At 40.6% G+C, this 27,468-nt stretch overlaps 6 protein-coding genes across 7 annotated transcripts; 3 read left to right on the top strand and 3 right to left on the bottom strand.

Annotated features, from left to right (window-relative positions):
- Positions 1–402: 402 nt before the first annotated feature.
- Positions 403–18,279, bottom strand: LOC117499234 (beta/gamma crystallin domain-containing protein 2-like). The gene is made up of 10 exons (XM_034151611.1): positions 18,271–18,279; positions 17,927–18,169; positions 17,407–17,678; positions 12,972–13,185; positions 4,889–5,137; positions 4,135–4,408; positions 2,615–2,745; positions 2,194–2,226; positions 1,020–1,262; positions 403–737 (listed from the first exon to the last, which is right to left on the bottom strand). Exons 1-10 carry the CDS (start codon positions 18,277–18,279, stop codon positions 462–464), a joined length of 1,944 nt encoding a protein of 647 aa, XP_034007502.1. The 3' UTR covers positions 403–461.
- Positions 4,105–5,231, bottom strand: LOC117498873 (gamma-crystallin M3-like). Of its 2 annotated transcripts, none has more exons than XM_034151030.1 (3): positions 5,217–5,231; positions 4,889–5,137; positions 4,105–4,408 (listed from the first exon to the last, which is right to left on the bottom strand). In XM_034151030.1, the coding sequence occupies exons 1-3, from the start codon at positions 5,229–5,231 to the stop codon at positions 4,130–4,132; spliced, it is 543 nt and encodes a 180-aa protein (XP_034006921.1). In that variant the 3' UTR covers positions 4,105–4,129. The 2 variants fall into 2 exon arrangements, with proteins under 2 accessions (XP_034006921.1, XP_034006922.1); XM_034151031.1 differs by having other exon boundaries at positions 4,105–4,391; positions 4,878–5,137; positions 5,217–5,225.
- On the top strand, positions 5,750–6,641 carry LOC117498870 (gamma-crystallin M3-like). Its single transcript, XM_034151028.1, has 3 exons — positions 5,750–5,758; positions 5,849–6,115; positions 6,349–6,641. Exons 1-3 carry the CDS (start codon positions 5,750–5,752, stop codon positions 6,625–6,627), a joined length of 555 nt encoding a protein of 184 aa, XP_034006919.1. The 3' UTR covers positions 6,628–6,641.
- Positions 12,621–14,140, top strand: LOC117498872 (gamma-crystallin M3-like). Its single transcript, XM_034151029.1, has 3 exons — positions 12,621–12,632; positions 12,948–13,190; positions 13,660–14,140. Exons 1-3 carry the CDS (start codon positions 12,621–12,623, stop codon positions 13,933–13,935), a joined length of 531 nt encoding a protein of 176 aa, XP_034006920.1. The 3' UTR covers positions 13,936–14,140.
- On the top strand, positions 16,290–17,109 carry LOC117498874 (gamma-crystallin M2-like). Its single transcript, XM_034151032.1, has 3 exons — positions 16,290–16,298; positions 16,415–16,657; positions 16,817–17,109. Exons 1-3 carry the CDS (start codon positions 16,290–16,292, stop codon positions 17,084–17,086), a joined length of 522 nt encoding a protein of 173 aa, XP_034006923.1. The 3' UTR covers positions 17,087–17,109.
- An 805-nt stretch (positions 18,280–19,084) lies between the features above and the next one.
- LOC117499175 (protein boule-like) lies at positions 19,085–23,184 on the bottom strand. Its single transcript, XM_034151523.1, has 8 exons — positions 23,149–23,184; positions 22,138–22,290; positions 21,673–21,764; positions 21,485–21,539; positions 21,292–21,367; positions 20,759–20,919; positions 20,012–20,461; positions 19,085–19,913 (listed from the first exon to the last, which is right to left on the bottom strand). Exons 1-8 carry the CDS (start codon positions 23,182–23,184, stop codon positions 19,725–19,727), a joined length of 1,212 nt encoding a protein of 403 aa, XP_034007414.1. The 3' UTR covers positions 19,085–19,724.
- Between the last annotated feature and the right edge of the window lie 4,284 nt (positions 23,185–27,468).

The raw sequence follows: 27,468 nt of genomic DNA, 5'->3' as shown, positions 1-27,468 counted from the left end.
ACTTCACATAAGTAGAATACTGCCTTTGTCTTTACATTTGATCGTAACTAATATAATCATAAGAAATGCACGTGTGATCCGACAGCTGTTGATATTCACAACAGCAGTGTATAAGAATTAAACCCACTAAAATACAAATGTCTGTGTATTTCTCCCATTATCATTCACCATCCCAATAAATAAAACCACGCCCATCCATTCGGCTGCAGTTTGACTTCCAATAAGTAGAATATTGACTTCACAGGAGGACGGACCCGATGAGGTCATACTGTTACATCCAGGTGTAAAAAATGTATATTAAAACCCTGACCCTTGCCTTGCCTTCTGCATGTTGTCTATTTGTTCCATTATCATTTACAATCCCAATAACTCAAACCACTCCCATCCATTCTGCTGCTTTGCTTTTATTAAGTTAACTCAGGGGTAATGACTGGAGGAAGGTGGGGAAACAGGAAGTGATTTTAAGACGAGTCGACCACCCGTCTGATGGACCCCACTGCGGGATGAAGCGCCCCCCACTCTGCGGGACGTCTGTACTCGCCCTTCTCCAGCAGGTACTGGCGCCCCCTGTAGTTCGAGTGCTCGTAGAAAACCCAGACGCCGTCCTGCACGTGCGCCGAGTGGAGGTCCCGGTAGCGCCAGCGGTCCATCAGGTTGGGCATGTCGTCGCTGAACTCGATCATCTGGCCGCTGAAGTCCGGACGCTCGTAGATGCGGATCCTGTGCATGCTGGAAGGCTGAAATGATAATGTTTTGTTAGTGAGCTTTGAATAAGATAAGATAAGAACACAAATGTTCTCCAATAAAGTACTATCTTATCTCTACTTTAGTACTTTATTCCCAATTTGGAGAACGTTTGTGTTGCAGCAGCATAAAAGACAAATTAAAAAGACTAGAAATAAACAAAAAAGTAGAAAATATACATGTTGAATTTACAAATGAACAATAAATAAACCCTACAAATGTCAATAAAAACATTAAAACACATACTATAAGCTCAGCTAAATCTATTTCCTCACATGTCTGATGAGTCTGCAGGAGCGGATGGTGTCGTTGAAGCCGTTCCAGCTCTGGTAGTTGGGGTACTCGCCCCTCATGAGCACGTACTGGTATCCCAGGTATTGGGGTCTCTCGTAGAGGACCCAGGCCCCCCCCTCCACCCGGAGGGAGTTGCAGTGCTGGATGTGAGAGTTGAGCTCCGGACAGTCGCCGCTGCACTCATAGTGATGGCCCTTAAAGTTCTTCTCCTCGTAGAAGATGATCTAGAAACCAAATCATTAATGGTGATGAGCAGGACCTGTGAACTCATACTTGTTATTTCTTGTCATTGTAAAAGTTATTTCTTTTTTGGTTGTTTTGTGACGAACATGATGAACATGATGACGATGACCTAATCTTTTATTTTCACAAAAATGTACGCTAGAGGGGGAACAGAAACATTTTTGTTAAGCTTCTTCTTGCCCCTGTTGAACATGACAGAGAATATTTGAGAATGTATTTATTTAGATTTTTTTGTACCTTGAACGTTTTTTTAGGAATCACAACTTAAAGGGGACCTATCATGCAAAATGCACTTGTGTACGTCTTTTCTACATGAATATGTGTCCCCGGTGTTCCAGGGAACTCACCAAGTGTCAGAAAACACAACCCTCTCTATTTTCCTCCATACCCAAATCTCTAAAAAAAGGGGCTGCAACGGATCTGATAAAAACTGATCCAGATTTGAACACTGTCCTGACGTCAGGACGGTGGCGCTACGGCTATTGGGCCAACTCCACCAATCAGGAGGAGACAGCTACGGACATTGCCGTTCGAAAGCGCTGGTGCGCTGTAGTACATATGCCAGGCCTGTAGGTGGTGCTGTTCTCACTGAATCTGCCCAGAGCTAGAAATTGTCAAATTGAGCGAAATGAGGCATGGCTAAAATGCATGATCTGTTTGGTATTTTGAAAAAAAAAAAGTATAAATATGCCTTATATAGGTATGGTCCTACACTATATTATTCAAATATAGCATGATCGGTCCACTTTAACATATCAATCATCATCAATTAAGAGACAGCCATAAATAACAGTCTTAAGAAGAGGTTTTAAGGAAGATGCTGCCCTTTCCTGCCTGAAGTGCATGCATAAAAGCTCTTTAAATGACATACAGCATTTAGCATGTGGTGCATCCTATGATCGTTATTCTCACCTTCCCTGTGCGCTCCATGGTCACCTTCTGTTCCTCCTCACACGATCAAATCAAAGCGCCTCGTTCTCCCTCCATCCCCGATGCTCCACTTTATTATACAGGCGGATGAAATGCACTGGCAGGAAAACGATTGTCATGCAAATGAGCTCTCCATTAACTTTGCCACATTAGCTGAGGCTGCAATTGTTTTAAAATCCATGGCTGCTGTTTGATTTCTCCTGTGGGTGATGCAGAAATTGTGAATGAATGATGTCAATGTGTTTTATCTCAAACTGTATTATTTGATGCACTCAGTCTCATATGACATGATTGATATTGCATATCTCATTGGCAACACCGAATACAAATAAAACTAACAGGCACATTGATTAAATGATACTGTAGACATATCTAATTTAGTTTTTAACGTATACTCACTTACCGCTGCGGCTGAGGTGCGCATGTTGCTGGAGTCATTATCAGATTTTGGGAATCGACCCTGGAAGTATTCGTCCTGGTAGAAACGGATCTGAACCAACAACATATGTGTACAAGGCGGTGAAATGGCTTTTACTTGAGCAAAGTTTTAAGAGACATGCGCATAGTTTTCCCAAATGAGTACAACAAAATTAAGCATGCATCCAACCACAAAGTGCAAAGAGTAGTATGAGGTTTCAATAAATTGACATATCAGATCAATGAGTATACACATTTAGAAGAATATGGCATTAACAGTTTGATGCTTCATTAAATATGTGGTATTAAATATAAAAAATGTCACTTCATTATTAGTTTTCAGCACATGGTTTGCTTTGTGTCACCTGGATAAATCAATCAGTGATTCAGATATTTATCCAGGTTTATCACATTGTTCTGAAGCTGGGAATCCTGTTTTCCTGAACAATGCAAAGTGGAAAGCATTGCAGCAAAGCGAGCTGACAAAACAACGGCACTGCCAGACATCTGGTTTGATATGAAACGAGCTGAGTCAGTGAGTCGAGAATTGTCCTTTTAGACAAAGAAAAAGGTCTTTATATTAAACACGGTGCACTCTTGACCTTGGAAATAGTGGCTCGTTGTTTTAGTTTGATAATAGTTATGATATTGATGTTAAGCGACCTCAGAAAAAGCAAAACATCAGATTAATCCAAACTACTGTTGAGCATTTAGATCTGAATATGGAAAAAGACTAGCGCTAAATAACAATAATACTGTCTTTCAATTCAAAATTATAATTAATTCCCAGAGGATGAATCCAACTAGCCTCTAGATCCAGTCAGGACTATTCTACAATGTATAATAATCCCATTTGTACACAAGAAATATAAGATCTAATAGGCAGATTGTACATTCATGCTCCTCTGAGGATGAACCATTTGGAGTTTGGACCCTTCCTGTTCTTTAATCCGACACTAATCTAGGTAAAGTTGCAGGAATACTGTCGGTAAACCACATGCATGCTGTTCATTTTGGGTGTAAAATGTGTGTTATTGGCTTCAGTGTACTTGTTTTTATTAACTATTTTCCTGTACCCTCTTCAACAGGAGAAACAAGCAGAAAAATAGCAGCTTCATGAAGAAACTGACTGATAAATCTTAGAGATAGTCATAGGATAACTCCACCAATTGTACACGTTAAGTGAATGTATTAGTTTTAGTTTAGAGCTTGAACTTATAACAGGAAGTGTGTGTTACCAACTTTGGCCGTGGAGTTTAAATGTGTGGACAATAATAGTCTGATTTGCATAACGGGAGGATATCTTTTAAAACATAATATCATCTTTGTTCAGTCCATACAAATCCCTGTTTTTGACCCTGTTAGTGTTGAAAATAAGAAAACTAATGACCATTTGTCTAGAGTTATGTGTGAATGCTTGTGTTTTCAGAACATGCTTGCACAAAGTCTACAATCAGAACATTTAGATTTCAGCTTTCTTTATTTCCCCGTACATTCAGAGTTAACAGGAGTCCATGATGCGCCTCATGGAGCTGAACTTGGTCATGTTGCTCATCCCCATCTCTCTGAGGTTCCTGTACTCTCCTGGCCTCAGGTACATCATCTTGCCTCTGTAGTTGGGCTGCTCGAACATCAGCCAGTGGCCCTCCATCACATTGGAGGACTGGCACTCGTTCATGCGGAAACGATCCTGCATGTTGTCACAGTCGTCCATCAGCTCGTGCATCTGGCCTCCGAAGTTCTCCTTCTCGTAGATCTTCATCCTGAAGGGTCCCCTGTGCTGTAGGTGAAGATACGTCAGGATAATCAGGGCATTAAAACATCAGATCCATGTGTTAATGCCCGGATTATCTCAAGAAAACAACCTGTTATTGTGACAAAAACCACTGTGATGGTTGATAAAACACTATTGTAACAACACTGGTTCTGGGCCTAAGTACTGGGCAGACGTTACAATATTAATTTTGTTATTTAATACCATTAATGGCAGCCATGTTCCCATCAAATTCACAGGCTTCCTCAGCAAATGCAACCTGAGTTTAGAATATTTTATGACGGATGTAATTTCAAGTTGCGATTTCCTGCAAGCATTTTGCATTTGCTTAACTTTAACCTGTGCTGTCGACCAATAGAAATGCTGATTTTAAAATTGATGATAGTCCAATATCAGCTCAGCCAATTTACAAAGTTGTTTTTGTTGCAACCACAAAGTAATTGTAATTTGTGGCTTACTTATTGCAGCTGAGTGCGATAAACCTACCGTGGGGATCATGCGACTGGACCTGATGCAGTCGCTCATAGTCATGCCCATCAGGCGCTGGTTGTCAGGGTACTCGCCCCTCCTCACCAGCATCTGTTGGCCCATGAAGTTGGGCTTCTCGTAGACCATGAAGAGGCCACTCTCCACCCTGCAGGAGTTGCACCTGCTCAGGTAGGAGGTGAGCTCAGGGCAGTCGTTGCTGGTCTCATAGGAGCGACCCTGGAAGTTCTTCTCCTCATAGAATGTGATCTGCAAACAACAATGTGGACCTGAGTTTCCAGATAACATCTCTTCCATGTTTCTGTGATGTTTCCAAAGCTTCACTTACCCTGCCCATGTCCATGATTATTGTGTGCTAATTTCAGATGTACTGCTTCAACATCGACCTGTTTCCCTTTTTATACATCGCACGGCCGTAGCATTTCCACATGGCTTGTGCTGAAACCTTTGAGTCATCACTCTATATTGTGGCTCTGCGCAGCACCATAGGGTGGCAGATTTCACTGTATGTCAGATTCTGCAATAGTTATTGTGAATATTGGGTTTATATGTGCTTCTAGAAACGTCAACTATTTATTCATGTGCATTCCTTAAGAGGTGAACAACTATTAAATACAACTACATTTAAAAACGTCATTTGAGGATTGTTTTGCTTCTGTTATGACCTGAATTGACCTCTCGAAACTACATTTAACATACAATAACTATTCAGGTGGGCTGTTAAAAATGAAAGCAAGGCCACGTGAACCTCGTGATGAGTCATGATGTTTCGCACAAAGGTGTGTGAAGTGGTCTGCAGCTGATACTGTATATAAAAGTGGCGCTGGGTTGTCATCATTTGCTAAAACTAAAAGCGTAACCATGGGCAGGGTACATAATATCACATGTTTGTATAATTGGTGCAGTAAAAGTCTATTAAACTCACTAATCTAACTTTTCATGCATGTTTTTTGTTTGCAGATTATTTTCTATGAAGAAAGGAACTTCCAGGGTCGTTCCCATGAGTGCAGCAGCGACTGCACCGACATCCACATGCACCTGAACCGCTGCAACTCCTGCAGGGTGGACAACGGCTGCTTCGTGGTGTACGACCGCCAAAACTACATGGGCAATCAGGTGTTCTTGAAGAGAGGGGAGTACTCCGACTTCCAGCGCATGGGAAGCATGATGGGAATGCAGGGCATGGCTATGATGGATAACATCCGCTCCTGTCGCATGGTCCCCACGGTAAGAAGTTCAAAGATACATTTGAACGGTCCAAAGACATGTTTGGCTAATTTAAAGCTGGCAAACTCCGCCTCCAGTGCAAGAAAGGTAGTTTAGAAAAGCATTGGAATGATATCCCCACGGTAAGAAGTTTGAAGAGAAGTTTGAACCAAATATGAAGATGGCAAACTACTCAAGAAAGGTATTTTAGAAAAGCATTGTATTGATATGCTCTCCTTGTTTTTCTCCAACAGCACAGGGGCCCCTTCAGGATGAGGATCTACGAAAGGGAGAACTACGGAGGCCAGATGCACGAGCTGATTGACGACATTGAGTCTCTGCAGGATCGTTTCCTAATGTCTGACTGCCAGTCCTGCCAAGTGATGGACGGCCACTGGCTGATGTTCGAGCAGCCCAACTTCAGAGGCAAGATGCTGTATGTGAGGCCCGGAGAGTACAGGAGCCTCAGAGACTCTGCAGCAAGCAACATGTCCAGAATGAGCTCCATCAGGCGCATCATGGACATGTGCTGATTGTTGTGTAATTAAAGAAACTGTGGGTGAAGAATAAAAACCATATTTTGAAGTATCTCTCTGCTGTTTTGTAGTTTTACTTTATGTGGAGTCAGACTACATACTTTGCTAGTGATAGATTATGATTCTTGAATAAAGATTTATCTTAAACGCATTTATAAAACATTTCATACCTCTTTGATTCCACACTATAAAGCATTTTTAAATAATGTTAATATTACTATTTATTACATGGTTTAGTTGAATACTCGATTCTGATTGGTCAATTCAGAACACGTGACACGTTGTTAATCCAGTAGTACAGACCGCTGTCAAGCACTTATTGACCGTTGTTAAGGACGCTCACATCTGCACAAATAAGTCTGTTCGATTGAACTGTATACAGTTTGGCCGAAAAGCAAACTGGGACAAGAAAACAGCGGAGAAGTAACGGGGCAGAAACCCTCCTTTTTACGCAACGGTCCAGACATAGACATCAAACGGCAAAACATATTCAGTTGCCAGTTACGTTGGCATAGAGTGGCGAAGTCCCTCCCCTTCCGGTTGAGCCCCATGGGACCTTATTTCGGAAAAGTTATGCATTGAAGTCAATGGAGAGAGAAAGATTATCTTTCGATCCCGTTTGAATTGTGCCACGAATTACACATATGATGTTTGTCAATTTAAAAGATAATTTTGCAAGTAAAAAAAAAAAAAATGTGTCGTAAAACTGTGAAGTAACACATTTGTTTGTGTGAAAGGCTCAATGAACTACATCTCTGGTCAACCACACACGTCACCAAGATGGCCGTCACTACTGTCTTGTCAACAAACGATTGACTATCACCACAATGAAACACGTCCTGAAGAATGTCATGCAAAGCTGCCTGCCTGCCTTCCTTTGATTCTCTCTGAACTGCCTGGTCGTTTTAATGTTTAATGTCAACCATTTGTGCAGATAGCATGAAGTAGAAAAGATCGCAGATGCTAACGTTAGCGTTAGCATTTCTCCCCCGGAATTAAATGGTGTATTATAGAATGATCACACCGGTGACAGTACTATTCAAAGGGTTCACGAAATATGACTACTACTCTTACTGTTTAACATTTTGGGTTACTTAATGTTACTTCATGTTAAGGCTAATAAAAATGACAAGGCTGTAATGCTAACTAACGTGCTAGCTACTAGCTAGGTAGCTAACTTGATCAAGCCACTCCTGGTCGTTTCATCAGACGGGAAGCAAAAGAACGAGCAAGACCCATTGCTGGTATGATAACAACCTGGTACTAAGCACACAGGCATCTTGTTAAAGTTATCTTATCTTAGCCAGCGCCATATAGATAGATTATATCTATATTGCGCTGATCTTAGGTATCTGAATGGTGGAGGAAAACAATTGTGACATCACTTACGCAACTCTGGGATTTGTAGTCTTTCTAGTTACGTATTTTTCATAGTCTTATATTTCAACAGTTTTACGACAAACTGTGACTTTTTTTACATGGAAATGATTTTTTAAGATTGACAAACATCATATGTGTAATTCATGGCAATTCTATAGAGTGGCGAAGTCCCTCCCACTTACTTCCGGGGTATGGGACCTTATTTCGGAAAAATTATGCATTGAAGTCAATGGGGAGAGAAAACTTATCTTTCGATCCCGTTTGAATTGTGCCATGAATTACACATATGATGTTTGTCAATCTTAAAAAATCATTTCCATGTAAAAAAAGTCACAGTTTGTCGTAAAACTGTTGAAATATAAGACTATGAAAAATACGTAACTAGAAAGACTACAAATCCCAGAGTCGCGTAAGTGATGTCACAATTGTTTTCCTCCACCATTCAGATACCTAAAATCAGCGCAATATAGATATAATCTATCTATATGGCGCTGGCTAAGATAAGATAACTTTAACAAGATGCCTGTGTGCTTAGTACCAGGTTGTTATTATACCAGCAATGGGTCTTGCTCGTTCTTTTGCTTCCCGTCTGATGAAACGACCAGGAGTGGCTTGATCAAGTTAGCTACCTAGCTAGTAGCTAGCACGTTAGTTAGCATTACAGCCTTGTCATTTTTATTAGCCTTAACATGAAGTAACATTAAGTAACCCAAAATGTTAAACAGTAAGAGTAGTAGTCATATTTCGTGAACCCTTTGAATAGTACTGTCACCGGTGTGATCATTCTATAATACACCATTTAATTCCGGGGGAGAAATGCTAACGCTAACGTTAGCATCGGCGATCTTTTCTACTTCATGCTATCTGCACAAATGGTTGACATTAAACATTAAAACGACCAGGCAGTTCAGAGAGAATCAAAGGAAGGCAGGCAGGCAGCTTTGCATGACATTCTTCAGGACGTGTTTCATTGTGGTGATAGTCAATCGTTTGTTGACAAGACAGTAGTGACGGCCATCTTGGTGACGTGTGTGGTTGACCAGAGATGTAGTTCATTTAGCGTTTCACACAAACAAATGTGTTACTTCACAGTTTTACGACACATTTTTTTTTTGACTTGCAAAATTATCTTTTAAATTTACAAACATCATATGTGTAATTCGTGGCACAATTCAAACGGGATCGAAAGATAATCTTTCTCTCTCCATTGACTTCAATGCATAACTTTTCCGAAATAAGGTCCCATGGGGCTCAACCGGAAGGGGAGGGACTTCGCCACTCTATTAGGGCAGGGATATCTAGATACTTTCCAAGCTTTGACATAATAAATTGTGCTACTTTTAAAGCAAGCAACGATTTTTTTCAAATCTGTAATCAAAAAGCTCCTCAAAAACGCTATCGAAGCAGTTCCTGCCGTTGCTAAGGAGGATCAAGAAAGAGAAAGTAAAAGAGGGTAAAAGACGGAGCGCTGGACGTCAGATAAATCCCCAGAAGAAGGCAGAGAGGAAGTAAACACTGACGGGCCGTCTCCACGGCAGCGTTAAAAAAATCTTGGAGGTGGGCGTATCTGAAGCTTGGGGATTTTTTTGCGATCAACCAATCACATGAATCTCCCGCCCGCGACATACGAAGCCAAAAAGCCCGAAGTAAACTGGATATAAACTCCCCAAAACAGGCGAAAACATACCACTGTCTCTGCCACCTCCCTCCATGCCTGGCTCCTCCGGTTTATATCCCGGTAGGTCTGGTCATAAAGCACCGGGTGATTGATTCGCTACCGCTAATTTCTCCTCCATTTTTTGGAATATGAGGAAATGATCTGCGGGATATCTCTCCCAGCATACACGCCGTTTAATTGGCTAGAGCTTGAACTGTCAGATTTGCGTACACGGGATTTGATTGGCTGACGCTTCCTCCTCAGCTTCAAAAGTTGAACATTGTTCAACTTTGGATCTTGAAAATCCTGAGAATCTCCGCTCGCCTGCCCACAATGCATTTCGGCGAAAGCGAAAAAAAGTGACGTCACCCCATTCAAAGTGAATGGGCAGAAGCGTTTCAAGATTTTTTAACGCTGCCGTGGAGACGGCCCGTAACAGGAACACGGTATGGGCTCTGCAGTGTTTAGGGACTTGTTAGTGGATCAGAAACTGTGAACAGAGTTGGACAGTGCTGCCATAAAGTTGTGGTTGTCGCAGTTCCAGCCGTGGAACGGAGTTTTTTTTTTTCTTATCGGAAGAAATACGATCATTTTTAAGTCAATAAAATCATTTCAATTAATATTGGGAGTCGAGTCGTTAGTTTGTTTAGTATATGGCCGTGTAATCGCGTCGGGCTCCCTGATGAGCCTGTCGGGTGTTCTTTTCCCCATAATGACTGCCTCGCTGCACATTATCCCTTACGTAGTGCAGTGCCCGGTTCAAACTGGCCTGTTCATAATTGGCCAATAGTTGGACCAATTGCAGCTATTTCAAACCAAGTAAATCACACATGATTCGACAGACATTAGGCCTTAACTTCATTAACATTCAAGTCACACACACACCTCCATTTTAAAGGTTTTAGTGGATAACCTTTTTACCAAAACTCCCAAGAAATGTTCGTCTACTACCGTCATTGCAACGGTTCCTAATTCAGAACATAACATAAATCTATGAGGTTGCAGACGGCAAAGCAACTTAAGGTAACGTAAAACACCTAAAAGGGTCCTTTATAGGGCTGGAGTTTGGTCTGTCCCTTCTGGGCTACTGTAGAAACATGGTGAAAGATTAATTGTTCCCAATCTAAGCCAATAGAAAACACGATTCTTAGTTTTAAGTATTAAACGGGCCCCGGGGCTGAATTATTAAAGACCGTGATACCGTTAAGCTCCGACGTTATCGGTCTTTTTATCGGTACTGGAGACATCTAAAAAATATGTCATGTGTATTATTGCTACACAAACATTATATTGCAGTTTTAGTGTCGCCAACTCCGTTTCTAATACGCAAAAAGACTGCAAAATGCGTCATTTTTTGTATTTTCGATCTCTCCAATCCAGACGAGAGATCTCTCTCCCCCGCCTGTGTGCGAGGGGGCGGGGCAGTTTACACACACGCAGCTGCTACATGCAGCAACACACACACACGGAGGCGATGGCGGAGAGAACGCGCTCCGAGGTGTGGTTAAACTTTACCCGTCTCGCTCGTTGCCTAAAGTGCAATAAGAGTTTAGCATGTCAGGGCGGTAACACGAGCAATTTGTCTAAACATCTTGCAAAAGTGCACCACGTTCAGACGGAGAAATGCACCGGGTTCGACTGTCTCTCTAGTAGCTCTGTAGCCCCATCCACGAGTAACGTTTCCACGTCAGGTATATTATGTATGCTAGCAGCAACACACGGAGCTAACTCAATGATTCAAACATGGGTTAATGATTAGAGGGAACTGAGTTATTTAGTTTGTTAAAGTTTCAGCCATTCTGTTCACAGTTCTGTCATCAGATTATTTAATATGATTTGTTAAAACGTTGTTGTTTCTGTTGATGTGAAATATTATGTATTTCATTTAAATAAAAAGCAATGTTAGTTTTGTTCACAATTTGTTAATTTTCATTTAATTGTTTATTTGAATAGGGACAATGCACATTAATGAACACTTTAGACAAATAATGCTTCAAGTGTAAATATGCCGGATTTTAGCTTTGAGCTAATTTCCATCCGTAGTCCCTGACATACAACATATAGTTAGTTTACCTAATTTTTCTCTCCAAAAGAACCGATAAGAGTACCGTTAAAAGACCGGACCGATAAGCGGTATCGATAAAAGTAGTAGTACCGTTAAAACCTTAACGATACCCATCCCTAGTTTTAAGTGATTAATAAAAACATTGTTATGAAAATGATATTCCATTCCTGTCAATAAACCCCCCTAAATCCTACACACTGGTTATTTTAATTCAATAGGTTTTATGCCCATGAGAACATGAATGCATGTTATATTTTGCGTTATAATGTGTACAAGCTGACAACACAGTGTCCTAAATTGGATGCTTTCTACCTCCGAGAAGCATGAATGTAATCAGATAGTATTGTAGTGTTCTATAAATAACATTTTGCACAAGAGGGCATTGTGGCTGAAAGATAAGCAGAACCACAACATGCTGGGATTCCTATTTTAGGCACCAATTACATGTGCAAAGATGTGTCACAAGTAAAAATCATAGCAGCAAATGGCAGCAAAAATCCTCAGTGTATTGAACTAAGCTGTGTTTCATGAATTCTACTTTTGTTAAGGAAGAACTGTGTTTTTTCTGCTTCAAAAGTGATGTATTTGAGCTTAAGTCAATGCATTTAGTATAATTTTACCTCGTTTATCCACTATATACTGTTCCCATATAATGAAACTGAAAACAAAAGTAATGCAATAACTAGAGTTTGCTTTGTGACTGTGAAATCTGCACCACTACTGTTTAATCTGTGCACAGCCACCATGTATAATACAGTAGGGACTTCCATGCCGATGAGCTGACTCGTGGTATTTTGTACAATTGAGGGGCAGATTCTTTTGATGTCACATGATGCATAAAAGCCAGCGCGCCAGTGGGTAGAACAACAGAAATCAAAAACCGAGACCATGAGCGGAAAGGTAATGAAGGGAGCAGAACAGCCTGATCTATTTACTGCTAAATATTATACTGTATATACCTGGCTGCTATATCTTCAGAACTGTTACAGGATGTTTGTATTTGTGTAACTTTAATATTATTTTATGCATGCTTCTTAGTTAACATTAAGCTGCTTTTGGCTCTCTTCTGCTGTAACAATGTCCCCTCTGTGGGACTAATAATGATTCTATGTAGTAAAATGCTGTAGTTTCTGCTATGCAACTGTGTGTAAACTGAACAGCACTCACTTTTAGCTCTCAGAGGTAATTACCCAATGTGTGTCTCTCTCTCTCTAGATTGTCTTTTTCGAGGGGAGGAACTTCCAGGGTCGCTCCTATGAGTGCATGAGCGACTGCTCTGAGATCTCCTCTCATCTGGGCCGATGCAGCTCCTGCAGGGTGGAGAGCGGGACGTTCATGGTCTACGATCAGCCCAACTTCACGGGCCAGCAGCACCTCCTCACCAGGGGAGAGTACCCCGAGTACCAGAACACCATCGGCTTCAATGAGTGCATTCAGTCCTGCCGCATGGTCCCTGAGGTAAAGCATGAGCACAATATTACTAACAAAGAACAGACAGAGGCAATCAGTAATGGAAAGAGACATGAGAAATATGTTTGGTGGTAGTCTTACCCAGAAGCAGATGAAGATATCCGGATCAAATTCAATTCTGTGCCTCCAGTAGTGATATTTCCACGATGGGTAAATAGGGAAGGGACTGCTAGCTTTATCGGGTTGGGTTTTTTGTCACATTTGCTCAAAAGCTAGCTGGCTATCTAGCAATGCCTATAAGAGTTTTTAGAACAAATGCTGCAATTTAATTCATACAGTTTTCAAAAGGATGACTTTTAATAGAATTAAACTGATTGTTAGCTTCCTATTTAGCGTTGCAACCAATTAGATTTCTAAATTAAGCTTGTTCCAATTTCCTATCTAGACCTGTAGCGTTTTCATACCTATCTTATTAGATTTACGCATATATTTCATTTGACATTGTGTACTTTAACAGCACAAGGGACCCTTCAAGATGAGGATCTACGAGAGGGCGAACTTCGAAGGGCAGATGCAGGAGCTGACCGACGACTGCGACTCCATCCAGGATCAATACCAGATGTCGGACATGCAGTCCTGCAACGTGATGGAGGGATACTGGCTGATGTTCGAGCAGCCAAACTTCGAGGGCAGGATGTCTTATCTGAAGCCGGGAAAGTACAGGAACCTCAAAGAGATGAACAGCGAAGACATGAAGTTTAACTCCATCAGACGCATCACAGAATCTGTCTAATCACTTCTAGCTAATAGGTTTTGCAGATGCTTTGTTTTATTAACATTAACAAGATGTGAGAGGCGATAAAAAAAATATGAAGAAGCCTTGTTTTTATCCTGAAACTGTGATTTGTGCATTGTTTGCATGTAGTTCCAGTTGTACTGTGCAATCCAGCCACGATGAATTTACCTCTATACCTGTGTGATGGGCACAATAAAATGATTTGCCGCATAATTATGGTGGATTTCTTTCTGAACACAACTTCCATAAGTCACTGTTTGGCTCAGGCAGTGGTATTTAGTTTCAGGAATAGATGTACTTACATTTAATGTCTGAGTCAAACAGGCATTTTAATTTACTTAAACAAGAATACAAATGCAAACTTGGGGTGAAAGCTGGTTCAGCAAATTTACAGCAACCCAAATGTGAATCTGTAAAGACTTCATATTGGGTGCATATGCAATCTATCTAAATCAATGATCTGATTAGGTGGGGGATGTGTTTGCAAGGCGACAACTCCAAACAAATATGTCTGATATTTCTGTTAAAGCCAGCATAGATTTGGTCAAATTCTCTATTTCCCTTTATTTAATAGAAGATTGAATGAACCCTAATATACTACAACAAACCAATCACATACAAAGAAAGTGATTCAAACAAGGTTGTTAAAAAGTAATTGATTGATGAATATACAGGGTATAAGCAGGAATCCTGAAGTCACATGTAATTCCTTTCAAGACCTTTTTTAAGACCCTTTCCATACATTTTAAGACCTCATCGCCACTTGGAGTTCTAACCGGTTACATTGGCGACACACTTTACCTCACATTGACTATATACAGTATTGATTGTCCTTCTTCCTTATCTTCCAACCATTTGGACGCAGACTTGCATTTCCCCATAACCATGTTGTTTAACAACCGGCGTAAACGGACCGATCAAGCAGTGAGCGTGCGATGTCCTGTTCAGATGACGTCAAATCCAACGGGATGCCATAAATAAACTACACAGAATCACACTACACACCTACGCAATGATTACATTCAGGCAGACTGTAGAATACAACCTCTTTGGACAATTTATATACTTATTGAAAAACAAGCTACAAAATGTAATACCTTGGAAAATGCCGTTTAATACTTTTTAATAGCCTTCATTTTCGCTAAATTGATTTATCAACTTTTAATACTTTTTAAGACCCTGCGGACACCCTGATATAGCAGTGAGTAATAGTTTAAGGTTTAATATAAAAAGGGAGATTTTATGGCTACTTTAGAGAGTAGATGGATGACAGGAGCACACACATATACAATAGATATTTTTTGCAAAGGACATATAGGTTTTCTAATAAATATTTCTAGTTTTAAGTTGATTTTAAGACTTGATAATCATAAGAAGGCAGTTGCAAAGCGTACAATTAGAGTGAATATTGCACCGTTATCAGACGTTTTTTTCATAGACTGTATATAATAATAGAAAATATATAAAGAGGGGTCTAAAAATACAGTATATGGTCTACTATATGTGCATTTCTTTTGCATATGTTAAGCCATTTATTGTACATAAGATGCACCTAAATGCAAAATCATGATTAATGCGTTTGCTTTTCGTTGAGCAGCTCTACTGTACGAAACTGATCATGCATTCTATAATGAAACGGTATTCCAGGGCTTAGTCTAGAGAGCGTATCACACTATGGGGGGGATTAAATGCAAACAAAACTGAAAATGCTGGTGACTCTGTGCAGTATGTTGTTGTGCTGACATGCGGAGAATAACAGTCATCATATAAAAGGCTGCTGCTGTGTTCAGAGGAAAGGCAGAAGCTGAGTTCACTTCACAGGGTGTTGAATATTCGATCCTGCATCTACGTTATACAAAAAAATACATTTCAGTCAAGTTGATCGTTAACATGTTTAAAGCCTCCATACAGTGCCATGAGCATATGCATTAACAGCTTTCAATTGTATAGTACGTGTTATAATGTACAAAGATAAATATATATGTAAATATGGAGATGCATAAATAAACTTTGTACAAACAAATATCAGCAGTGCCTTGTGTACATTTTTATATGTAATATGTAATAACAATTCATTCCGATCAATACATGTATGTTTAAAGATTTAATTTGTAGTGTTTTCTTCATCTAATTCACTCCATATACCATCTACCAGAGCGATTTCAAAGCAACTGCTCAAAACAGCGGATTTGCTTAGTCAAACACACACAAAACAAAAAATAGTTCTGTGATAAAGAGCTGACGGCCGCACTCATTGTTCTGAATCACAATGACACAGGTCATCCGTGGGTTATAAAGGCAGCACGGAGCACACATCTGCCGCTTCAGTGTGACGAAGGTGAGCCGACACAATGGGCAAGGTAAGTCTCTGCCGTGTGCCGCATATCTGCACGGATTATTCATCCCAAATCGGTGAGTAATCTTTCAAGTGGTATAGTATGCACACTTCTCTTAATTTGAGGCATCTACATTTCAGATTATATTCTACGAGGACAGGAATTTCAAGGGTCGCTCCTACGAGTGCGGCAGCGAAAGCTCGGACCTGCATTCCCACTTCAGCCGCTGCAACTCCATCAAAGTGGACGGCGGTGATTGGATGGTTTTTGAAAGACCCGGATATATGGGGTACCAGTACTTCTTAAAGAAGGGCGAGTACCCCGACTACCAGCAATGGATGGGGTTCAACGACTGTGTGCGATCCTGCCGTTTGATCCCTACGGTATATTATTATAATTATTTTTATTGTACAATATCGTTTTATGCTGCTGCAACACAAACATTTCCCAACTTGGGATCAACAAAGTACTTCTTATCTTATCCCTTTCACTTTACAATAAGTCTTAACTGATCTAGAGGGTAATACAGTATTTTCTTGCAGTCCCAAAGCTCTCACAGGATAATGATATACGAGCGGCCAGAGTTAGGAGGAGAGACGATGGAGCTGACTGACGACTGCCCGTCGCTGAACGAACGATTCAACCACAACGACGTCTACTCCTGCAACGTGAGGGACGGTTACTGGATCTTCTACGAACACCCCAACTACAGGGGACGCCAATACCTGATGAACCCCGGGGAATACAGGAGGTTTAATGAGTGGGGAAGCACCACGTCTCGGGTGGGATCCATCAGACGTATCGCTGTGTGATGTCCAGAAACTGTTTATGTGAAGTACTGTCAATAAATCTATACAATAACCAATGTTCTGTCAACTGGTGCTTTTGTTTTCTTTGGGCTGTTTGAGTTGAGAGTGGTGAGGGGATTTAAAATGTTACTTGGGCGTCTTTGATGCACATGTTTTGGAGTGGACAAAGCAAATATAAGCTAGCTATAAGCTACTTAAAGGAAAGAGACAAGAATACAAGCTCAAATACGTTTTCATGTCTATATACAGAGACACACACACAGTTTCAGCCCAGCATGTTTATTGAGAACAGAGACAGGAAAAAGGTTTGAAAAGACTATTAATTAAAGTCTGTGATTCGCCTGAGAGAGCCGATCCTTGAACTGGCGCCTCCCCAGTCCAAGGATCGACGGTACTCTCCAGGTCTCAGGTAGTAGGGCCGGCCCTTGTAGTTCGGCTGGTCGTACAGCAGCCAATGGCCGTCCACCACGTTGCACGAGTTGACGTCAGACATACGCAGGCGGTCCTGGACGCTGGGGCAATCATCGCTCACCTCATGCATTTGGCCGCTCATGTCTGGACGCTCATACAATCTTATTTTGTAGGAACCACGGTGCTGCAGGAACAAGAATATGTATGAGGCAATGCTGTTCACACCTAATTATATTGTATTCCTGATTTGAGGGACTGTTTTTAACATCTTCCAGGAAAACATACCATTAGCTACTCTTTCATTTTCCTTAAGTTGTACATTGTGCTAAGCCTTAACATAAAGGTAGCAGTAAGATTAAATGATGTATCATTGCCTTTTCAGTTTTCCCCTTTACTTGACCTGATACCTCTTTAATATCGTCTGAGGCTTACCATGGGAATCATGCGGCAGGAGCGGATGCAGTCATTGATGCCAATCAAGCGCTGGTTGTCGGAGTACTCCCCCCTGCGGAGGAAGGACTGGTGGCCCAGGTATTGAGGTCTCTCGTACACCATGAAACAGCCGCTCTCCACCCTGACGGAGTTGCAGCGGTTGAAGTAAGGGTGCAGGTCGGCACAGTCGCTCATGCACTCATGGTGCCGACCCTGGAAATTCCTGTCCTCGTAGAAAATGATCTGCGAACGTTCGTCGAAAAACTGATTAATTATGGACGCTCGATGTTAAAAAATATTTTGAAGATTACTATATTCACAGTAAGAACACATAACAAACTCACCTTTCCCATTGTTTCGTCGCTGGGGGCCAGACTGGCGCTCAATAGACGCTCTCCGCGCCGCTGTCCTTTTATATAAAGTGGCAGTTTGATGGCACAGCATAAAGTATTGTCATCCAAATAGGTTTTATAACGCAAATTAGGTTATGTATAGCGACGCATTGTTGTTCAGTTTTCACATGTTCATCAAAACACCGCAGTGACCCAGGGGCGACCGTGCACAGTCTCAGCAAAACAACAACCGTTATTTGTGTCCCCTTCAGTCAAAACAAGTTTGTAATGTTATATGTCGGACACAGAACGAGCCTTTGTGGGTCATGAAGCTCAGCCCAAAACATCATGTACGAGTATAATCAATGTACACACAAATAAAGGAAGGGCTGTAGGTTTGTAATATAGTTTTTCCAAATAGTTACCCCACAAAACCAATAAAATTAATGACAGTTTCTTCAGCTAGAGACACCTGATGGCTGGTAATGCTTTGGTGCCCCTTATCTATGTTCTCTGCAATCAAGTGATTAAATCAATTATAAAGGGGTGTTTTCTGAAGAGATGCTATCAAGTTGCATCATGGGAAATGTAGTATTCAGTATTCCTGTTGTGTAACCCATATGATTCAGCATATCTTGGCCCCTGCTGGTTATATTTGGACAATTATCCTTTCAAATCTGTCTCTTCTGGATCCCCCATCTTATGAAAATTGTAAAAATCAATCCTTTCAAAATAATTAATTAACCACATGTCTATTTTATATTTCTGATTTGCACGTTTAAGCTCATTTCACGACAAATCAATGACTAGGCTGTTGCACGTGGACCATTTATTTTCAGCTTGAAACACACTGAACTATTTGTTGTCAACGAATAAACATTTTTAACATGAGGATATTCTCTGGTTAACATTCCACTTCTAAAAAACTAAAAGCAATGTCACAAAACGCACGCAATAAAATGTATTTCAACATTTTAACTTGAATTAAAACACTTTATAACCCAAGAAAATAAATTAATAAGCACATTTGAGATGAGTTCCTGAGTTTGTCTTATCATCAATTAACGATAAAACGTTTGAGCAAACAAAGACTGGCTGCAGTTAAACGGGATTATACTGTAGGCACTTCGAGGTTATTAAATTAGGTAAATACTTTCCTTTTATCTAAATAATACTCTATACATTTCTCAATATATCAAATTATGAATCTTGATCAACTTTGCTACGTACCCAGAAAAACACTTTCATGGGCAAATTGTCCTGGCACTAGTAATCAGTCTGTTTTATATAAAATAGGTTTGTCTATATGGTAATTAAACCAATTTGAGATGGTTTCAAAGACCACAGTCCAGTGTCGATACTGCAGAGACATTTCCCTCACATCATCATACTAAAAACTGTAGAAAAAAGGTTTTAAATGGATCAGAGCGTGCGTGCGTGCGTGCGTGTCAGTGTCAGTGTTTAGCCTACATTACAGGTTGGAGAGTGTGAAGCATGGAGGCGTCCGGCGGCTCTGCTGCTCCTGGCAGGAAGTGGAAGTCCTTGTGGTGGAGGTAACGGAGGTACTGTGGCTGTGGTTGCTGAACAAAGGGCGTTATTCCTTCACTTCTGGGAGGAAACAGCGGGGAAACCTGCGGCACCGTGGGCTCTTCAAACTGCAGACATGAGAATAAGGCAAAGTGAGCTCCAGATACTGTTTCCTCCATCCAATATGTCTGTTCAGTAAAGTGGAGCACGAACAGGCTGCACTTACCGGTTGCTCGTGATAGGCCGGTTGCTCGTGATGGACTGGTTGCTGGTGATAGGCCGGTTGCTCGTGATGGACTGGTTCCTGGTGATAGACCGGTTGCTCGTGATGGACTGGTTGCTGGTGATAGACTGGTTGCTCGTGATAGACTGGTTGCTCGTGATGGACTGGTTGCTGGTGATAGACTGGTTGCTCGTGATAGACTGGTTGCTCGTGATAGACTGGTTGCTGGTGATAGACTGGTTGCTCGTGATAGACTGGTTGCTCGTGATAGACTGGTTGCTGGTGATAGACTGGTTGCTCGTGATAGACCGGTTGCTCGTGATAGACCGGTTGCTCGTGATAGACCGGTTGCTCGTGATAGACCGGTTGCTCGTGATAGACCGGTTGCTCGTGATAGACCGGTTGCTCGTGATAGACCGGTTGCTCGTGATAGACCGGTTGCTGGTAGACGGGCTGAGGAGACGGAAGAGAAGGAAATAACACATTCATCTTCAAAAAGATCATAAAGATTGAATGGCTTTATCTGTCATATGCACACTAGCTTCAGCAGAGTTTTGGCTAGAAAACGATTGAGTCTTATTCTCCTCCAACAACGCATATGCTGTACATAAAAATGTAATGCAGGTTAAATCTTCTTATTCTACCAACTGTGAAGCACAATTTTAAATACCCAATACATTCACTTTACTTTGAATAACTTGCTTTTAAAAAACGCTATTGAGGTGAAGTGTGATATGAGTGTTTACTGACAGGCCACTGGGGGGCAGGAGGGCTCATGTTGGGGCAGTATGGATGTTGGAAGTAGGCCACTCCGTTGCTGTAGGTGTATGGAAACCCTGCAGATGTGTTCAGGTACTCGCTGTCACAGCTCATCGGCAGAGGCACGGTGAAGTAAGGGGTCGTCCTCTTAGCTGAGAGAAAAAAGAAAGTATGAAGAAGTAGTTACTCCCCTTGTTTTGTGGGACAGTAACTATTTGTGAAAAGCCAACACTCAGCTCCTTGGATCTAAAACAGAAACAGAGGGTGAACATATCAAAGTCTTTTTTTATAATGGAAAAGTTGACATGCTTTTGGATTCAAGTTAGAAAGAAATAGGAGATTATTTATGCACAAAATGTATTTAAAAAAACCCCATCTGAATTCAAGTTAATTTAGAGTTCCCACTGTTGTAAAAAAAACTGTTTCCCATGAAATAAATTGTGCATTTCAAGTAAAAAGGTACCTTCATATTTTGAAATGATGGCAAAAAAAGTGAATATGCTGAATAAAAAAAGTCGACTTACTTGGTCCTGAGGCTCTTTGCTTGCGGACAGCCTGAGCGATGCAGAGCTTCTTGCCTTTCAAACATACTCCATTAGTCTTTAAAAAAAAACGGAAAAAAAACTGCATTAGACATAAAAATCAAGATATTCAACTTTATAATTATACATCCATTAAATTCAGCTGCAAGATACTTTAATAACGTGCTTTACTCACATCATGAAGGACTTTCAGCGCATCTTCTTGGGACTCAAATGTAACAAAGCCATATCTGTTCACAGAGACACAAACAAGACAGACTATTATTGAACTGACTGCCAGTAAATCTGCAAATAATGCACAAAATCAAAAGCATAGAAAGTCATGGCTGCATGCATTAATATGTTTATGACACAATAACTCACCCCTTTGATATTCCAAATCGATCGCTCAGAAGCTTCACCTCTTTCACTGCCCCGTGTTGAGAGAAGATATGTAGCAGGTCGCTCGCTCGAACCTTCATGAAGACACACACACAGTTTTGACCGTTATCACACCAAAGAAGGTACAAAGGTTTGCTGATTTGGTTAAGGTTCAGACACTTAAGCCACCAGTAGGAGTTCGGAAAAACAGGATCCACCTTTGCAACAACTGCATGCAAGTTGGTTAAAACTTAATCTGCAAGATGTAGTTGTTGGCCTGAAAAAAAGCTATTTCTGGTATTTTTTTCTGCTATTTTCAGCAACATTAAGCCTAATCTGAATTATGTGTATTGTCATATCTTACACTCATCAAGGCATTTGCTTTTTACATGCTTCTCTGCTCTTCCGTGTTCTCCGATTAGGACTCAAAGGACTAGATATGGCTCTGTGTCAGTCTGCAGCTCTCACCTTGTCGTTGATTCCCCCGACGAATATCCGATTGGGGATAACAGTGCCGGGGCGAGGGGTGTAAGAGGTCAGACTGTCACCCTGGTTCTCTGCTGCTAACACATCAGGGGTGGAGGAGCTGCTGCCCTTCTGGGGTGGACAGCAGGATGAGAACTTCATAGGATACAAGACAATGACAAAAGGCCAGTAAGAAACAACATAGGGGTCACATTGTAGCACAGCATGTGGAGACTTTTATTGCATTTGATGTGATGGGAGGTGAAGCTTTCCCGCCTGGAAAGACACATAGTACTAAATTCCATTGTATTTAGCCTATATAAAAAGAAGATTTTTTTTTCCAAGCATGGTCAGTTATTCTATGTCAGATCAAAAGAAAATCAGCAACACTTTTTACATCAACACACTGCAACTTTTCAATCAATCATTGAAGTCCACATAACAAAATAATAAACTTTGTGTCTTTTAAATCAGACTATGTTGATGCACGTGCAGCCAGCAGATACAATCCATGAGGTTACAAATGTCTACTGTATCTTATTGCTGCTAAATATTCATTTCTGTACACTGTGTCACTCTTTCAGTCATTATGTATCTTTTTGTATCTCACCTTACTCTGAGAAAACCAACTTTTGTAGCATTTCTGCATGTTAGCTTGGCATACACAGTAAGTTACTCCCTTAACAGTTTTACAGACACAAATCTAATCTTTATGCACCAAGTGCTTCTCTCTAGCTAATTTAGCTCATTTCCAAGGTTAGCAAGGTTAATGGGTTAGGTTAGCATTCTTGCTAGCTTCGTTTTAAGTTAACTGAGCTAATCTAAACGAACGAAACAGAAAAACAATTAATAATGTGAGAGTAATTAACTCATGACGAAAAATTACAAGCTATGAAGTGCAAAAATGACAATGTAATGTAACTATATAATATGATAACATTGTTTTGTTAGCATTAGCTTAACGATTAGCCAGCAAGACGGTTACGTTAAAGGCAGATTAAGCATTTAACTCACCTCGTTTTGTTTTTCCTCTTCCATAGCCACATCCATTTGGTCCCAAAGACGATTTCTGGTTCACATATAAAAGTTATCATGAACTTATAAAAGACTCGCTAATAGTTTACGCTACGTCATTTGCGTCCTGACGTGATATGACCTCATCGATCACGCGTTACGGCAACGACCATGGCAACGACGGAAACCGTCAGCAGCGATATGCCTGCATCAATAATGGATCAAAACGGGCCCTTTCTAGTTGAGAAAACATTATAAAAGGACCCTTAGAGTGGTTCTTAATGGACAATATGGGAAAAAGTAACCCTTAGGCCGCAAACACATTATATAATTAGCTTTGGGCTATCCTTCTAGTAGAGAAAACGCTATTTGTGCCCTCTGGCTGTAGAAAAAACGTGAACATTTGACCTCCTGGTGACCTTCCAATGGCTAGTTAACATGTTGTTAATTCATTTATTTAGATTATTATGCTATACAATCTTAAACTGAATTAGTATTTTAAATACATACAATTAAACATGGAAATTGGGACCTACGTGGGAAAAATAGGGTTTTACTTATCATTTCTGTCTTGTAAGTAGTAGGCTACACATCATCATGGTGCAGTAGAGGATGCTGCCCACAAAGGGGCGCCATTCCTCTGTGAATACAAAGGTCTTGAAGGGACGTCTTCATGCCCTCTTTAAATCTGATAATGAAAAGTGTAGGTTATACTAACATATCACTACATGTCTACATCTGTTTGTGTTTTGACTAAACTTAGCATACTGTATTTATATATATATATTCCATTTAATGCAGGAGTGTCAAACCTGCTGTGACAATCTGTTCCATTATTTTTAAATGAATTAATGAGGGTTAAATAAATGGATGTGAAAGAGAGTTTTCATAGGCCAGATCAAATAAAACAGAGCTTCCACACAAGTCTAATTTTTCCACTTTCGATCCTCAAGACGCCACTTTATTTGTTACGTACAAACCTCATGGAGCTATAATTTCTTTATGATTGGCGACAAAGTGCTGAGAAACACTGTCATTTGCATCTTACTCCCTCCACCTCCTCCCTGAGACCACAACAAAGCATCACTACAAAGCCTACTAAGTGCCTCCAACAGAGAGAAAAGCCACCAGTAATAACTGGGGAGGACAGGGTTTTAAAAATATGCCTATAGGTTGTTCAAGATCCCATCAATACTATTGTTTTAAATCACCTTCCTCTGTTCAAAAAGTTAGTAGTGAGTAATTCTTCTCTGCCTTTCTTTTGCAAATTTCCCATCAATACAACCTCCTTTTTCCAGATTGTTTGTCCTCATCGGAGTAATGTGAGCCACACCATTACATGTCATTCATTTCCCGCTTTTCTTAATTGTCGGGTGAATTTGCCAACGAGGTCTGACTGTGCGAAATGAGAAGGGCATGTTTGATAATTACAGCAATTTACCAGCTAAAACGTCTTTTTATGCTCCACGAAGATCATTTAAAGACACAAGTGCTGTCAGGGCAACTTGACTGGCTGAGTTTGGACAAAAAAACAAAAGAACAGAGTGTTAGGGTTTTATTTACAGGCTGTTTTACTTTTACTCTTTGTATTGACGAGTCTAGCTGATTTCCTGTAATATTAGGTCCTTCTAATTATAAGGTTTTTCTTTAATGATCACACATGCAAGGTTATAATGTTGCATTAGAGCCATTTTGCTAAGAGGGAAAAGGCGTTGTGTACTGTAACAAAAGCGTGATTTACGAAGGCATCTATTTTCTCCCCATATGAATAAACAACACCATAGGCTCGAATCAAGACCACTTTCTTTTAGTTGCACACTTGTCTTGGACTTTTGCCTTTTTAAATGGTCTTGGTCTTGAGTGTGACGCGTAAATGAGTATGTTTTATAAGCCCCTAATAGGGCAATTTCTTTCATATCTTTGTCTTAAACAGGACTCAATTTGCTGTGGATTCGGTCTTGACTTGGTCTTGGACTTGACTAAAGCCCTGTGAAACAAACTCCAAAACTTTTACTTCCTGTTTCCATAAAACACTTTCCTTCCTGCCATTCATTCTGTCATCCGCCTTGTTTACCTGAAATGTCAGGATGTAAGTAATGTGAGGGGAACGACCAGAGAGAAACAGAATAAGACGGCAGGTAAATCCCAATCAGTTTCAACGTCTCCAGAGGGAAGCAATGGTTAATGTCTCGACTGTTTGACGCAACTCTGACACTGATGGATATGCTGGGGTTAAGGGGTTTGGACTTGAACTAAAATATCCTGGTTGTTTCTTAAAGTTTCCACTCTTTGTGAAAATCTACGGTCCTCCGAACATGTGACAAATAACTGACACATGTTTTAATTGAATGGGCAAGATGTCATCATAAAGTAGTAGCGCCAATCTATCTTGCAAGCTTTAAAAAAGTTACAATAATTCATCTTTCATCCTGTGATTCCCTTCACAAATGTAATGGGTTCTTCTTTGGACCATGCTGCACCCTTTCACAAAGTTTTATAAATATCGAGACAGTATTTTTCCGTGTTCCTGCAGGCAGAAACCAAACAACCAAACATGTCAAATGTCTACTAAAATGTCAGCTGTGCAATCTTGAGACTCTTTAGTGGATAAAAGCAGAACAAATCGAGGTCAAATATCAGGTCAGACATGCATTTCCCATGGAGAAAGCGTCCATTATACCTCAGTGGGTCAGTCAGTCAGACAGTCGTGGAGACAGAGGTTGATGAAAAATGAGCCATAACAGAAGGGTTCGACTCTGGCTCTGTAATTACTCTACAAATCTCTGATTTCCCCTCCTTCATCTCCACACTATTTATAGCTGCTGCATTCCTCCCGGAGAATAAAATGATCTCTTTGAGACAGTACAATGCCAGAAATAACAGGTTTGGACAAACATTTGCTGAGGCGTGGTGGGCCTGGCTGACCATTACTGAGTTCCACTGTGGTTTCGGTCCTCTGTTTTTCCCCCTCGTCCATTTATTCATCTGTTATTCTAAATGGCAGTGGCTTTGCTGGGGGAGGCGGCGGGGAGATGTGATGGTTCAACAAAAGAGCTCGTATGAACTGAGATGAAATCACTTTGTAGTCTGGCAGAGCAGAGCAAGGTCGAACGTTTTCCTTACACGAGAGGACACACACACTCTGGTAAACACACACCTTCATGTCTGCGAACACTCAGGTGACTACAGGGCTCAGACCTCCCTCTTTGTGAAGCATGTTGTTTATGTTACAATCATAGGACTTCACCGGCAAATATGATCAACTTGGACATGTGGCTTTATGTATATGCAATCATGTGTCTTTGCATGCGAGTGTGTTTAGGTTATCAGAGGAGGAAGGCTTTCCTTTAGTCTGTGCTTCTTGTCAAATGTTGTTTGTCAGGACAAAACAAAGATCATATGGAGCCTGCGTAGCATCAAGGATTCATTTTCAAATGATTCCCCCCAGTATTTAAGGAGTAAGTCGAGACTTTTTCGACAGTATTACAGCGTAGCGATATCCAGAGAAATTGTGTCTTTTAAGATCTTATTTTATTTCCTCAGTTATCCAGTTTTCTGGTTATAGTAATGGACTAAACTAAAATCAGTGACACATTCAAGTTCTTTTATAATAGTTTGACATTCCAGGGAAAAGTTTATTTTCATTCCTGGCGAGAGTTAGATAAGACGATCGCAGAGATTTGGATGACTTTAGACTCATCTTACAAAATCAAAAAAGACTTGCAACTTGACTAGGAACTGAACACAAAGGACTTAAACCCGTTGCCTTGAAAATACCTTCCTTAACAAAGGGATTTTAAAAAGTATGCTATTTAAAAAGAGTCCATAAATCCGTTAAATTCCCTTTATTTAGTCTGTTTGACCGCCCCAACCACATCCAATCAAATCGCAGGAGAGAACAGTTATACATAATGTTATGTATTTAAATAGCTTTGTTAGTGAAAGAAATTTATGAGGTATTATGACTTTTGGCGTTACTTTATTGAGATGATAGAAAGGCCCTTTTCACAGCACAATTCTGCGATAGCAGGAAAGGCCCTCGTGCAATTCCAAAGCAACATTTAACACTATTTATTGATCAACGCCATAAAAGATATTGTATGAACATCACTACAGTATATTGTCCCTGATTCTCTGGCTTTCTCCAGCGGTTGTTTGCTCTTTTGTGAAAACGCCTCACCACAATGGTGTTGCATTCCACAGCGACACCCGATGATTTCTCTAAATGTAGACATATTATTTAGGGTTTTATATGCTGGGGCCCTGGCTGTAGTTAGTGGGTGTGCACACACTGACCTACAATAAAGTAAACACACTAAA

Source organism: Trematomus bernacchii, unplaced genomic scaffold (genome assembly GCF_902827165.1).
Source record: "Trematomus bernacchii unplaced genomic scaffold, fTreBer1.1, whole genome shotgun sequence".
Lineage (NCBI taxonomy): Eukaryota > Metazoa > Chordata > Actinopteri > Perciformes > Nototheniidae > Trematomus > Trematomus bernacchii.
The sequence above is the reverse complement of the archived record's forward strand: the minus strand, read 5'-3'. Positions and strand labels throughout refer to the sequence as shown.